Source organism: Penaeus japonicus, unplaced genomic scaffold (assembly GCF_977035675.1).
Source record: "Penaeus japonicus unplaced genomic scaffold, GWHDUDI00000001_assembly GWHDUDI00000004, whole genome shotgun sequence".
Taxonomy (NCBI): domain Eukaryota; kingdom Metazoa; phylum Arthropoda; class Malacostraca; order Decapoda; family Penaeidae; genus Penaeus; species Penaeus japonicus.
This window is the reverse complement of record NW_028234406.1, coordinates 10,554,029-10,569,028: the sequence shown is the minus strand read 5'-3', so window position 1 is coordinate 10,569,028 and position 15,000 is coordinate 10,554,029. Positions and strand designations below refer to the sequence as shown.

Here is a 15,000-nt window from a genome sequence, read left to right as displayed (position 1 = left end):
ATGATATATATATAGAAATATATATATATATACTATATATATAATAAATAAATATATATATAATACTAATATTTTGGTGGGGGTGTGTGTTTGGGGTGTGTTTTTTTTGTTTGTATATATATATATATATAAAATTATATATTTAAAAATATATATATTTATATTTTATAAAATATATAATATACATATACATTAAAAAATACATACATAAATATATAAATATATATTTTATAAAAAATTAAAATATAAAATTATAAAAATATTTTTATTTATTTTTAAATAATATATATATAATAAAAAATATAATAATATAAAATAAAAAATAAAATTAATAAATATATTTATATAAAATATATATATAAATTTTTATATATAAAAATATTATATATATAAATTACGTGAAGTATAAAATTTTCTAATCAGGGGAAGTGAAATTTCAAACCCTCATAGGCGAGCATAAAATATAAACAAAAGCGAAGGTGGGTCTCGTCCGGGGGGGGGAGGAGGGGTCTGAAAATGTCACAGTTCATGATGGAAACGGTCTTAAACTTGCAGGAAAATATTCTTTCTTCGACGGTCTGGTATTTTTTTTTGACATCAACATGAACGCATTTCATAGGTTTAACGGGCGATTTAAAAATAAATATAAATTCCCCACAAACCCTTCGATTAAATACCTTGCGCAGGGAACACATAAATTGAATAATGTTTAATGTTTTTTTGCATAGTAGATTTTTTTTTTCCCCTTGCCACCCCAAAATTTGAAACCTGGGGGAAAGAAACTTACGACCCAATTTTGTTGTTATCAAGTTTGATAACGTGAATACAAATCATTTTCATAGTATTTGTCCCTGCCATGAGAAGTCAACAATGTATCTAAGGATTCTCATGATAAATTTCTTTTTCCAGCGATTTAGACTTTGGGTCAGTTAAACCTGGAGTGAATGTCCAACAGAGTTTATCAGAGCTATATTCTGTATGGCAGAAGTAAGACTACGAAATATATTGTGCAAAATGTATCATCCACCGCAAAGTTATATCATTAAATGCTTTTCATTTGTTTTTGTTTTTTTTGCGGAGGATTGATCTTTTCTTTTTTTTTTGGGGAAACTTTAAAGCGGGGTCATTGAACACCCCGCCCCACCCGCCATTTTGCCGTCACGTAAAAAACTGACTCAAACAGTCCGTCCGCAAGAGCCGGGACCCCTAAAAAAAACCTACCAGCCCCTTTTATTTTAAACACAACTTTTTACTGTGAAGTAGAAATTATATCAGTGGCAAGTTCTTTCAAGCAATGAACGGTGAAATGGATCTCTTCCCCCCCCGGGGGCCCATGGTGGGGGCCAAATTTTCCCGTGTTAATTTTTAAAACAATCCCTTTTCAACTAAGTGGGTGCAAAAGTTTTGGGGCCCCCCTGTTTTTCCCCCCGTTAGGGTCAGCCATATTTTTGGGATTTTCTATTAAAAAGGAATAGTTCCCGGGGAGGCATAATGTGAAAGGGGCGGGTTTTTTGTGATTTTTGTCTCAACTGTAAATTATCCCTCTTTCATATTTATTCATACATAGATATATAGTTCAAACACACACACACACAACCCCCCTCTCCCCTCTCTCTCCCCCACACACACCCCAAAACTTTCCCCTATATAATAAATATTATATATATATATTATATATATATATATATATAAAATATATTTTATATATATATATATATATATAAAATATGTATAAAATTTTAAAATTTTTATGTATAAAAATAAAAATATATTATATATATAAATAAATATATAATATAATATATATATACAATAATATATAATATATATAAATACCATATATATATAAATATAATAAATATATATGTATATATATTATGAATTTATAATTTATATATAAACACAAAAAATATAAATATATATATTAAATATATATAATTAAATATATGCATGATAATATATATATAAATATAAATATAATATATAATATATATATAATATATATATATAAATATATATATATATATATTTATATATATATATATATACATATAAACATATATAAATATCATATAAATATATATATATATATAAATATATATATAATATATCAATATATATATATATATAGTTATATATATATATATATATTTATATATAGATATACATATATATATGATATATATATAGATTATATATATATTATAAATAGATATATTATTACATATATACATACACACACACACACACACACCACACACACACACACACACGCACATAATATATAATATAAAATAATATAATATATATATATATTTATATATATATAATATATAATAATATATATACATAATATATATATTTTATATATATAGATATGACATATACACACACACATAATATATCTATATCTATAGCTGATCTATCTACTATCTATCATCTATTCTATCTATATATATATATATATATATATACATTTACATATATATATATATATTATAGATATATAATATATATATATATATAGATATATATATACATATATATATGTATATATATGTACTTGTTGTAATATATAATATAATATATATATATATATATATTATAATATATATAGATATATATAGTATATATTTATTTAATTTCTATATGTATACAAATAATATATAGAAAAATATATATAATATATAAATATATATAAAAATATAATAGATATATCTAATATATACTTTTATTGTTTATATTTATATATATGCATATAATATATACATATATATATATATATTATATTATAATATAGATCTAATATCTACAACTCAATCTCAAAAACTATATAGGTTCTATGTGTTAGTGATGTTGTGATTGAGTTAGAAAGAGTTAGTGAGAGTTGAGTGTGCCTTATGTGTGTGTGAGTGTAGTGTTAGGTGTGTGTGAGTGTGTGTTTGTCTGTGGTGGTGTCTTGTGTTTTTGGTCATGTGTATATATTCAAATCATATATTCTATATATCTATATATCAATATATCTATCTATCTATTCTATCTATCTCTCTCTCTATCTCTCTCTCAACTCTCTCTCTCTCTCTCGTCTCTCTCTCTCCTCTCTCTCTCTCTCGCTCTCTCTTCTCTCTCTCCTCTCTCTCTCTCTCTCTCTATATATATATATATATAAATATAATAATATAATACATAATATAATATATCTATAATCTATATACTATATACTATATCTATATTCATCTATCGATCTCCTCTCTCTATCTCTCTCCCCCTCTCCCCTCCTCTTCTCTCTTCCTCTCTCTCCCCTCTCTCTCCTTCTCATCTCTTCGCTCTCTATCTCTCTCTCTCCTCTCTCTATATATATATATCTATATATATATATATATATATATATATATATAAATATATTATATATATATATAATATTATACACTCACACCACACACACACACATATAAATTAATATAATTAAATATATATATATAAAATATATATATATATATAAATAATAATATATATATATATTATATATATATAAGATATATATATATGTATTTATATATATTTATATATATATATAGTATTAATATATATTTATATTTATATATAAATATATATGTTTATATAAAATATATATATTATAATAACACTATATGTGTGTGTGTGTTGTGTGTGTGTGTGTGTGTGTGTGTGTGTGTGTGTGTGTGGAATATTTACTATATATAGACATATAATATATATAACTTGGATTATATATATAAAAAATATATAATATAATATATTTGTATAGATATTATATGATATATAATATATATTATATTGATATTGAAAAATAGAGTATATTTATAATATAGAGTTGGGTTTATATATTGATTATATAAAGTTAGATATATATAATATATAGTTATATATAAATATATATGTAGGTAATATAAGATATATATATATATAATATAAATATATATAGTATGTTTCCTTGAATATATATTATAGAAATATTATATATATTTATATATATGTATATATATATATATATATATATATATATAGATATTTTATATTATATATATTTTATATAATTTTATATTAGTATGTTTATATTTTATATTATATTATATATATATATATATATATATATAATATATATTATATAGAGATATATGTGTGGTGTGTTGTGTGGTTGTTGGTATATGTAGAAATATGTAGATATATATGTATTATATATATATATATATAGATATATATATTTTTATATATATTATATATGTATGTATATATGTAATTATACAAACATCTAGAATATATATATATATATATATATATATAAGGTATATATATACATATATATATATATAATATAATAATATATATATATATACATATATAAATATATATATTATAATATATATATCATATATATATACCTGATAAGATTTATATATGATATATTATTTACATAATATATATATATATTTATATATTATATAGTAATATATATATATAATATATATATATATAATGTAATAATTGTGTATATATATACATATAAAAGCAATAACGAAAAATTTGCCTCTTTTCCTTAATATATATATATATATAGTATATATATAATTATATATATATATATATATTATATATACATATGATATATGTATATATACTAGGAAAGAGGCAAATTTTCGTTATTGTTTTAGAACGACCGATACCTTTTACCCTCCGACACAAAGCAACCGATTTCAGCCATGGCTCCTAATATAAAAATATGGAATATTATTTATGTTCCTCCCTCTCTACCTCCTCCCACTCCTTTACTCTCTATCTCTTGACTCTAAAGCGCCTATCGCTCCTCTATCATCTCTCTCACCTCTCATCTCATCTCTCACTCTCTCTCTCCTCGTCTCTCTCAATCTCTCTCTCTCTCCCTCTCCTCTCTTCTCCATCTCCCACATCTCTACTCTCTCGCCACTCTCCTCGACGTATTCTCTCTTTCTCCTTTCATCCTCTTCTCTCGCCCTCTCCTCCCTCTCTCTCTCTCACTCTCACTTCTATTCTCTCTTTCTCTTTCTCTCTCTCGCTCTCTCGTTCTCTCTCTCTCGCTCTCATTACCTCATCTCTCCTCCTTTCTCTCTCTCTCTCTCTCCCTGTCTCTTCTCTCGCTCGATCTCTCTCTTCTCTCTCCGGGCTCTTCCTCCTCTCTCTCTCGTCTCCCTCCCTCCCTGCCCTCCCTCCCTCCCTCCTCTCCCTCCCTCTCCCTCTCTCTTATCCTCTCTCTCATCTTCTCTCGCTCTCTCTCGCTCTCTCTCTCTCGCATCTCTCGCCTCTCTCACCGCTCTCTCCTCTCTCTCTCTCCTCCCTCTCTCTCTCTCTCTGCTCTCTCTCTCTCTCTCATCATCCTCTCCATCTCTTTCCCACTCTTTCTCCTCTCTCATCTCTCTTCATCACTTCTCTCTCTCTCTCTCTCTCTTGACCTCTCTCTTCTCGATCTATCTATCTCTCTCTCTCTCTCTCTCCTTTCTCCCCCTCTCTTCTCTCTCCTCTTTCTCTCTCTCTCTCCTCCCTCCCTCCTCTTCTCCCTCTCTCCTCTCTCTCTTGCCCTTTCCTCTCCCTCTCGCCTCTCTCGATCTCTTGCCCTTTCTCCTCTCTCTCTGCTATAGACTCTCTCTCGCTGCTCTCTCTCTCCGTCTCTCCTTCCTCTCCTCTCCGGTCGCTTATCCATCTCATCTCCTCTCTCTTCTCGCGTCCTCTCCTCTCTTCCTCTCTCTCTCTCCTCTCTCTCTCCTCTCTCCCTCTCGCTCCCTCTCCTCTCTCTCTTGCCCTTTTCCTCCCTCTCTCATCTCTCTCTCTCTTGCCCTTTCACTCTCTATCTCTCTCTCTCTCCTCACTTCTCTCGCTTCTCTCTCCTCAATTCTCTCTCTCTCTCCTCTCTCTGCTCTCTCATCTCGAGTCTCTCTCTTCCTCTCTCTCTCTCTAGACTCCATCTCTCTCTCTCCCCTCTCTCTCTCTCTCTCTCTCTGCGCGCTTCGCTCTCTCCTCTCTCTCTCTCTCTTGCCCTTTCCTCTCCTCTCTCTCTCTCTCTCTACTTGTGCCCTCTACACTCTCTCTCTCTCTCTCTCATCCCTCTCTCTCCTCCTCTCTCCTTCTCTCTCTCTCTCTCTCTCTCTCTCTCTCTCTCTCTCTCTCTCTCTCTCTCTCTCTCTCTCTCTCTAGAAGATGAATAGGTGAATAAATCAGTTAAGCAGCTTACCAACAAAAGAAAAATCATCTCTGGAAACCAAAAGAAATGAACTTTGAATGATCTGAATAAAGTAAAAAAGAAACATAAATGTTATGAATCAAATTCAAATTTATTTTCCCCCTCCCCCTTCCCCTCGCCATCTCTCTCTCTCTCTCTCTCTCTCTCTCTCTCTCTCTCTCTCTCTCTCTCTCTCTCTCTCTCTCTCTCTCTCTCTCTCTCTCTCTCTTTTTCGTCTGTCAGTCTGTCTGTCTGTTTGAAAGTTTGTCTATCTATCTGTCTGCCTACCTGCTTACCTGCCTCTCTCTCTCTCTCTTTTTCTCTCTCTCACTCTCTATCTATCTATCTCTATCTCTCCCTCTTGCCCTTTCTCTCTCTCTCTCTCTCTCTCTCTCTCTCTCTCTCTCTCTCTCTCTCTCTCTCTCTCTCCCCGTGTCTCTCTCTCTCTCTCTCTCTCTCTCTCTCTCTCTCTCTCTCTCTCTCTCTCTCTCTCTCTCTCTCTCTCTCTCTCTCTCTCTCTCTCTCTCTCTCTCTGTCTCTCTGGTATTGAACATTATGCGACCTAAGACATTGATTATATATTTCAACTTAATTCAATGCTATATCGTCTCTTTTGACCTGACGTGTCCTGTTTCATGCGTTCGTTTCCGCCTCGAAACTCCAGCTTTTCCCAACAACTGTATTTGCTAATAGAAGGCTTGAGGTGGCGTAGGAAGTGAATCAGGATTCATACTTAAGGACGCAGAAAGAGACCAGGGCACAGAGACCAGACAGATCAGGTCAGACAGAACAGCTCTTTGGCCGGAGCCTAGTGTATTAACAAGAGTCCACAATAAAGACCATGACAGGTGAACGTCTGTCTGTTTATCCACCGGACCACAACCGGGTATCGAGTGCTATACAACTGCTAGCAGCGGGTTACACTCTCTCTCTCTCTCTCTCTCTCTCTCTCTCTCTCTCTCTCTCTCTCTCTCTCTCTCTCTCTCTCTCTCTCTCTCTCTCTCTCTCTCTCTCTCTCTCTCTCTAAGCTGCCACAGGATGTAAGTTTTGAGCTATGTTTACCCTCAACCTAAGTCGGGGGAGAATAACACAAGCGATTCTCTGGTGCAAGAGTGTATTGACGGAGGGCACACTCAAGGTTAAGGCCCGAGATAGCATCTGTATGATCTCGTCTATCCTGAACTGCGAGCTTCTCTGCCTCGATTACCCTTCCTTTCATTTCCCATTCCTTTGGTGCCACTAGTACCTTCTTGGATAATTTTCTACGCCCCAGGGCATCTGGACTAACAGATAAAGGATGCTCGCTTCCTAATATTGAATCAACATTATGGATCTTGAGATTCGTTATGATCATTGGTTTAGATTCTCTCCCTCTCTCGTCTCTCTCTCTCTCTCTTTCTGTCTCTCTCTGTCTCTCTCTGCCTGTATCTCTCTCTCTCTCTCTCTGCCTGTCTCTCTCTCTTTCTCCTTCTCTCACTCTTTCTCTCTCTCTCTCTCTCTCTCTCTCTCTCTCTCTCTCTCTCTCTCTCTCTCTCTCTCTCTCTCTCTCTCTCTCTCTCTCTCTCTCTCTCTCTCTCTCTCTCTCTCTCCCTCTGATGGGAAGTACAAACTATAAAGTAAGGTTTGATCAAGATTTAAAGAATGAGAGAAAATATATTTATACACAGGAAGTTTAGCCATTAAGATTATTGTTAACTCCAAAATAGTTAACGTAAATATTACTACGCAAACAGCATGAACTAAAACTGTTGGTTCAAATGTGACGTCAAGACGAGGCTCCGCCCATTTAGTGACGTCATGATGAAAGAGTCATTCATTCGTTCTGAAGAAAATCATCATTACTCTAAATTTCATTAGTTTAAAAGGTAACGGCATTAGAGTATTCATGTTATTAAATGCAATAGGAGAGTATTGATATCATGTGTGTATGTTTGTGTTATATATATATATATATATATATATATATATATATATATATATATATATGTGTGTGTGTGTGTGTGTGTGTGTGTGTGTGTGTGTGTGTGTGTGTGTGTGTGTATGTGTGTGTGTGTGTGTGTGTGGATATACACACATTATATATATAAACATATATATATATATATATATATATATATATATATATATATATATATATATATATATATATTAGGCATAAGCACAGTGATAAAGAATCTTCCTCTGTACCCTTAGGCCCTTAGCCTAAGGGTACATAAGGGAAGGGGCTCTGTTCAAAAGCCGAAGCTTAACCAAAACATTTTGTTTAGTCACGCTAATGACAAATGAACAACCGGGTTAATGTAAAATGTCCTGCCATTCGGTGAAGTAAATGTATGATGATATAATATTACTACTACTGCTTTTGCGCGCGAAAATATAAGTCATTCTATACTTCTTTTGTCAGCCCGTGTCCAGTGCTAATCAAACTCCGCCAGTTTAACGGTTTTTCCCATTTAATTTTGGTTTATTACTTGATTTCCAAAACGATTGTTCACCTCCATCAACACGACTTGATAGCGATTAACAGATAAGCACAGTAGTAGAAACATTTAGATAAGGCTGTGATGTCATTGCAAGAATTCCTAAAGCATATTCTAACCCATGGGGTCCCGTAGCTTGCCCTAGTTAGCCGATTGGATAATTAGCTATTGTTTTGCGTTTAAAGGAAGTGCAAGATTCTTTTTTGGATATGCCCATCACACACTCCTTGAAAATATTTGCATTTTGTAGTGTGCATGTATATTCATGTGTACGTGTTGTGTGTGAGCGTGTGTGTGTGTGTGTATGTGTGTGTGTGTGTGTGTGTGTGTGTGTGTGTGTGTGTGTGTGTGTGTGTGTGTGTGTGTGTGTGTGTGTGTGTTCTAAGAAAATCTAAATATCACAATAAAACTGGTCATTCTATTGGATTCTATCTGACCAGCTATCTACCTGTGTTGATCAGCTTGAGTCATTCTGCTTGATCCTCTTCCGTTTGATTAAGCAGGTGTTTCTTCTTCCACAGGGATGATGCCCCAAGTCCAGAAATCATCAACATAATGGACGCGATTGGAATATACCCGATCCTTGAAGCAGAGAGAAACCTGGATTCTGAAGACGCTGATTCCAACCAGTCTACTACCCTCGATGAGAGTGACACTGATGAAGAAGTCCTACGAAATCTACGTGAGTGTGTCCAGTATGCTCAGACTCACTATGAAGATGATGGCCAACTATCGGGACACCCAGAGTCAGAAAGCCCGAATAAGGAAGAGAGCGATGAGGAGGGCTCTGCTAGTGTCACCCATGCGGCCGAAAATGATATTTGTGAGGCCCAGTATGATCAGCCTCATGACGGTCACGACCAGGCATCGGGAGATCCATTGCAAATCTTGCACTCTTCCAGCGATGTCATTAGTGATATTCCAGGACATTCGAGTGCCCTTATTGGCGAGACCGAAAACTCAGCCATTGAAAAGCTCCAAGAGGGAAGGAAAAGGAAGCGGGAAAATGATGGAGAACCTTCTAAACGCCAGTGTAGAGAGACCACGGAGGTCGAAAGCACTGGAACTGTGAGCTCGTGTGCTTTCAGTTCTCCCAATCGTTCTACGATCGATGGAGAACATTCTAACACTTAAAATATTCATACACTTAGGTTTTCCCCTACGCTTGAACATCGAGTAGGGTTGGTGGTGGAGGAAGGCAACCTTAACCATCGTAAAAAATGAACTGAGAAGAGAGACCACGGAGGTCGAAAGCACTGGAACTGTGAGCTCGTGTGCTTTCAGTTCTCCCAATCGTTCTACGATCGATGGAGAACATTCTAACACTTAAAATATTCATACTCTTAGGTTTTCCCCTACGCTTGAACATCGAGTAGGGTTGGTGGTGGAGGAAGGCAACCTTAACCATCGTAAAAAATGAACTGAGAAGAGAGACCACGGAGGTCGAAAGCACTGGGAACTTGAGGTGTCTTTCAGTTCTCCAATCGGTTCTACGATCGATGGAGGAACATTCTAACTCTTAAAATATTCATAACTTGGGGTCCCTAGCTTGAACATCGAGTAGGGTTGGTGGTGGGAGGAAGGCAACTTAACCATCGTTATAAAATTGAACTGAGAAGAGAGAACAACGAGGTTTTCGAAAAGCTGGAACTGTACGTGCTACGTGTGCTTTCAGTCTCCCAATCGTTTTTCTACGATCGATGGAGAATCATTCTAACATTTAAAATTTCATACACTTAGGTTTTTCCCCTACGCTTGAAAGCGGTAGGTTGGTGGTGGGTGGACGGCAACATAACCATCGTTTATAAAAATATTGAATGCGGATGATGATTTATCATCATCATTGGTTAAGTTCAGAGCGCCGAATTTCCTGTTGCTTTCGATTCTGAGCAGCTAGCAGGGTGCGAATGCGCTCGCCACCAAGGGTGACACGCTCCGCTCGTACATGCTCCGCGCCCTGTGATTCATTTGCAGCACCAGCCACAAACTGAACTGTTTGTAGCTGGTGCTGCAAATGCATCACAGGGCGCAGAGCACGCACGGGCGGAACGTGTCACCCTTGGTGGCGAGGCAGGTACCCTGCTAGTAAGGAAATTCTGTTTGGGAAGTGGAAGGAGGGAGGGTGGGAGGGAGGGAGGGAGGGAGGGAGGGAGGGAGGGATACTTGTTGGAGGGTAGGGATATGGAAGAGGGAGGAGAAGGAGGGAGGGAAGGGGGAGAAAGGGAGGGGTGGGAGGGAGGTATGGTAGGGAGGGAGGGAGGGAATGGGAGGGGGGCGGGAGGGAATAATGCGGAAGGAAATTTAGAGTAGGTCTTTATCTATCTATCTATCAATCTGTCTGTCTATCCACCGATCTGTCAATCTATATTTCTCTCTCGATATATAAATATCTATCGATTTCTATCCATTTATCAATCTCTCTCTCTCTCTCTCTCTCTCTCTCTCTCTCTCTCTCTCTCTCTCTCTCTCTCTCTCTCTCTCTCTCTCTCTATCTATCTATCTCTATCCATCTATCAATCCATCAATCTCTCTCTCTCTCTCTCTCTCTCTATCTATCTATCTATCTATCTCTATCCATCTATCAATCTATCAATCTCTCTCTCTCTCTCTCTCTCTCTCTCTCTCTCTCTCTCTCTCTCTACATACTCTCTCGTCTCTCTCCTCCTAGCTCTCTCTCTCTCTCAGTCTCGAGCATACTCTGTCTCTCCCCTCGCCCTAAGCCTGCCCCCTTCCCTCCCTCCCTCCTTAAATACCTCGAACGGCTTCCCTCCCCCAAACTCTCCGAAAGATCTCCGACCTCCCTACCCCTACTCTCCCTCCCTCCCTTGATTTTCCCCTCCCTCACACCGAACTCCCGCCCTCCCTCCCTCCCTCCCTCCCTCCCTCCCTCCCTCCCTCCCTCCCTCCCTCTCTCCTTCCATTTCCCACACACCAAGACCGTACATATTCGAAATAACCGTTCTGAACTTAACCAATGATTATGATACTCTTCCATGGATTGTTACCTTGACGAGGTGGAAGAGCTTGTGTACCTTAGGGACTCTGAGAGCTAAACCATCGGCAACAAGTCTATATATGTGTCTAGTATGAAAGTATACACTTCTTGTATGAAAGTGTGTGTGTGTGTGTGTGTGTATATGTATATATATATATATATATATATATATATATATATATATATATATATATATATATATATATATATATATATAGTATCAAAGTACATACATCTAGCATTAACGTATGTAAATCTAGTATGAAAGTGTACACATCTGGTATGAAAGTATATATATATTAATATATATATATATATATTATATATATAATATTATATATTATAGGATATATTAAATTATATATATATATATATATTATATATAATATCTATATATATATATAATATATATTATCTATATATATAGTATGGAACTACATATATTTAGCATGAAAATAGACAAGTGCTGGTAGGGTCGCCCAAGATGGGAAGGTCTCAGATGAAAGGCCAGACGAAAACAATCCGCGCGTTTTAGCATACATGTCAAGAACTAGTCATCCAGTCTTTCTGATGTATTTTCTAGTGGTATTTTGGATCATTCTTTGGAATATTATGTATATTTTTATAATATGTGATTAGTTTACTGGACTGTATTTATTCGATTATGTAGAATCCAATTATATGTTTTATGACTTACTGTGATATTAAATGAAGAATCTTGCACTTGGTAATTATTCATAAATCCTTCCAGACTTTCAGAAAACATTTTCATGAGAATGGAAAAAGTGTAGATAAGACATAAATTTATATTTCATATAATATATATGATTTACAATACACATACACACACTCAACACACACACACACACAAACAAACACACACACACACACACACACACACACATGCATCCACATTCCCTCACTTACACAAACACAATTGCACACATAACACATACACACATAGAGTGACAAACGTCAACACAGATTTAATACATACATGTACACTTTGTAGGAATCATACAAAAAATACCACTAAGATCCAAGATACAAAATTCCCATTTACGTAAGAATATCTAACGGTTACAGACTGTCAGACTGTTCATCTATTAGGTTGATAAGTCTCTAATTCAACAAACTGAAATTACTGCTCCCTCAAAATATTTTCTCCAACTTGAGAAAATTGTGGTTTAAAACTGCAACCACTATCAGTGAAATGATATGTAATTGGTAAATTCCCACTCAGACTACACAATATTTCATCAAACACCAGACTGTAGAATAGAGGTCGTCAACCACTGTCACGCGTGCCAAATGTAGCACACAAAGGGGTTGACTATGGCACACCACGAGAATATTAGAAAAAAATAGTAATAATAATGATAACGATAGTGATACAGCTAATGATAATGATAATAACAATAATAGTAATGATTATAAAAATATGATGATAATCATAGCAACAATAATGATAACGATAATGATATAAAAAGCGGGGAATGGGAGGAAAGAAAATAGTATCATATTTGAGTAGGTCTACTATCTTTAGTATCATGAAGGAATAGTATTTAGTTTCAAAATGGATATTTACTTACATATTTGTAGTATCATTTATTCTAAAGTTAGTGCAACAAACAAAAAGTTATAGCTGATGCGCCATTTTGTCTTACCAATACAGGATAATTCGATTGAAAAACAGAAAAAAAACATAATTCAACCTATGAAATTACATCTATTTTTGTCACTGCAGATGATTTTCAAACATGAAATTAAATAATGGAGATTAGGCAAACATTACTATCATTACAGAAACAAGCAAGGTGATTAGTAATGATGGTATGGTAATTCCTGATCCAAGAGAACCAGGGACTGACCCGATCAAATACCGGACTAGTAGATCACCGCAAAAAATTATCCTGACACAGTCGCATTTTAAACTCCTAAAAAAATGTAATCTGTGTAAAGTAATAAGGTAACTCTCAAACCCATAAATCATGCAATATTTGGTAATTTTGAGATGCTTGAATCTTAAAAATCGTTTAGTCATGTCTCTCTCAAATGCTCTAGAAGCCTCCCACCCCCAATACACTGAATTTATTTTGCGGAAGTTTACCCCATCTAATTCAAATGAAATTATTTCAAGGAAGGGTGAATTCGGTGATGATAACAACAATAAAATTGTTAGGTACTACACGTCGATTTTATTTTTATTTTTATTATTATTATTATTTATTTATTTATTTTTTTTTTATTATTTTTTTTTTTTTTTTGGGGGGGGGTGGCGAAAATGAGTCCAACTCACAAGTGCTGTCAAATGTGTCATGGACACACTAGGGTACCCTGGCCATTACCTCAGTAATGGTAGAGAACTAGACGGGAGTATCAGGGCTGCCGTAGCAGAATCCAGAGTATCCTTTTCTGACCTCTCAGATAAAAAGGGTTTGCTGCTAGAGGTGTGGATATGCCATTGATGTCTCTACTCACTTGAACTCAGCAACAACTATTTGATTTACTTATATTCAAAACCAACGTATTCCAGGTAAACAAGAGCCAGGACTCGGTTAGGTAATGTCATTATATTCCTTGGGGCAGCGCTGAGCCTCCATCAATAAGCGTTTGCCTTATAACGCCTGTTTGGGAGTCAATACACAACTCCCAGGAGACTTGGCGGCATGGCTTAGCTTTGTCTATGAACGTAGGACCAGGACAGGTTGTACGAAACGGTAAGATGAATTAATACATTCTATACATTAAATACTAACACAGCATACCCCAACAAAGACATAATATGGCCCTTCCATATTATTTCATCCATGTTCGTCATGGAGCTTGATACTCTTGACGGTACGAGTTTACTCATTGTCTTTCTTGTTATTTATATTTTAAAATGGGGTACAAAAAAACATAAAGGTTGTAGAGGCTTGAATAAATCACCTTAATCTATAATCTTAAAGCATATATTGTTTTGATGTCTTTTGTAGTTAAAATACACAATTGAAAGTGGCAGTAATATATATACTTCCAGGATTCTATCTTTACCGAGAATGTCCGAGACAGAGTCAGCCAAAATGTCAAATACCTTTGAAGAAATTTGATTCTGTCCTCCCCTAATGAAGTTGATAATCATGTTGGATTAAATTAGAATCAATTGACTCCTTGTCTTCCTTTTGAATTGTTCTCCACTCTTTACCCCGCCCATATGCAAAGGGGCTTTTTTTTTTAGATCGGCTGGTACGGGAAAAAGGAACCAAACACCTTTGTCGAAAGATCTACATTCTTGACGTGGCTTGATGTCTGGA

The 15,000-nt window shown here is 35.1% G+C and overlaps 1 protein-coding gene across 1 annotated transcript in view; it reads left to right on the top strand.

The window, feature by feature from the left end:
- LOC122265798 (uncharacterized) overlaps nucleotides 1-10,159 on the top strand; it is a 13,019-nt gene extending 2,860 nt beyond the window's left edge. The window contains exon 4 of the mRNA XM_086536008.1: nucleotides 9,231-10,159. Within this exon, the coding sequence (XP_086392134.1) occupies nucleotides 9,231-9,843 (613 nt within the window). The 3' untranslated portion in view covers nucleotides 9,844-10,159. The remainder of the gene's footprint in view (nucleotides 1-9,230) is intronic.
- Nucleotides 10,160-15,000: the final 4,841 nt, after the last annotated feature.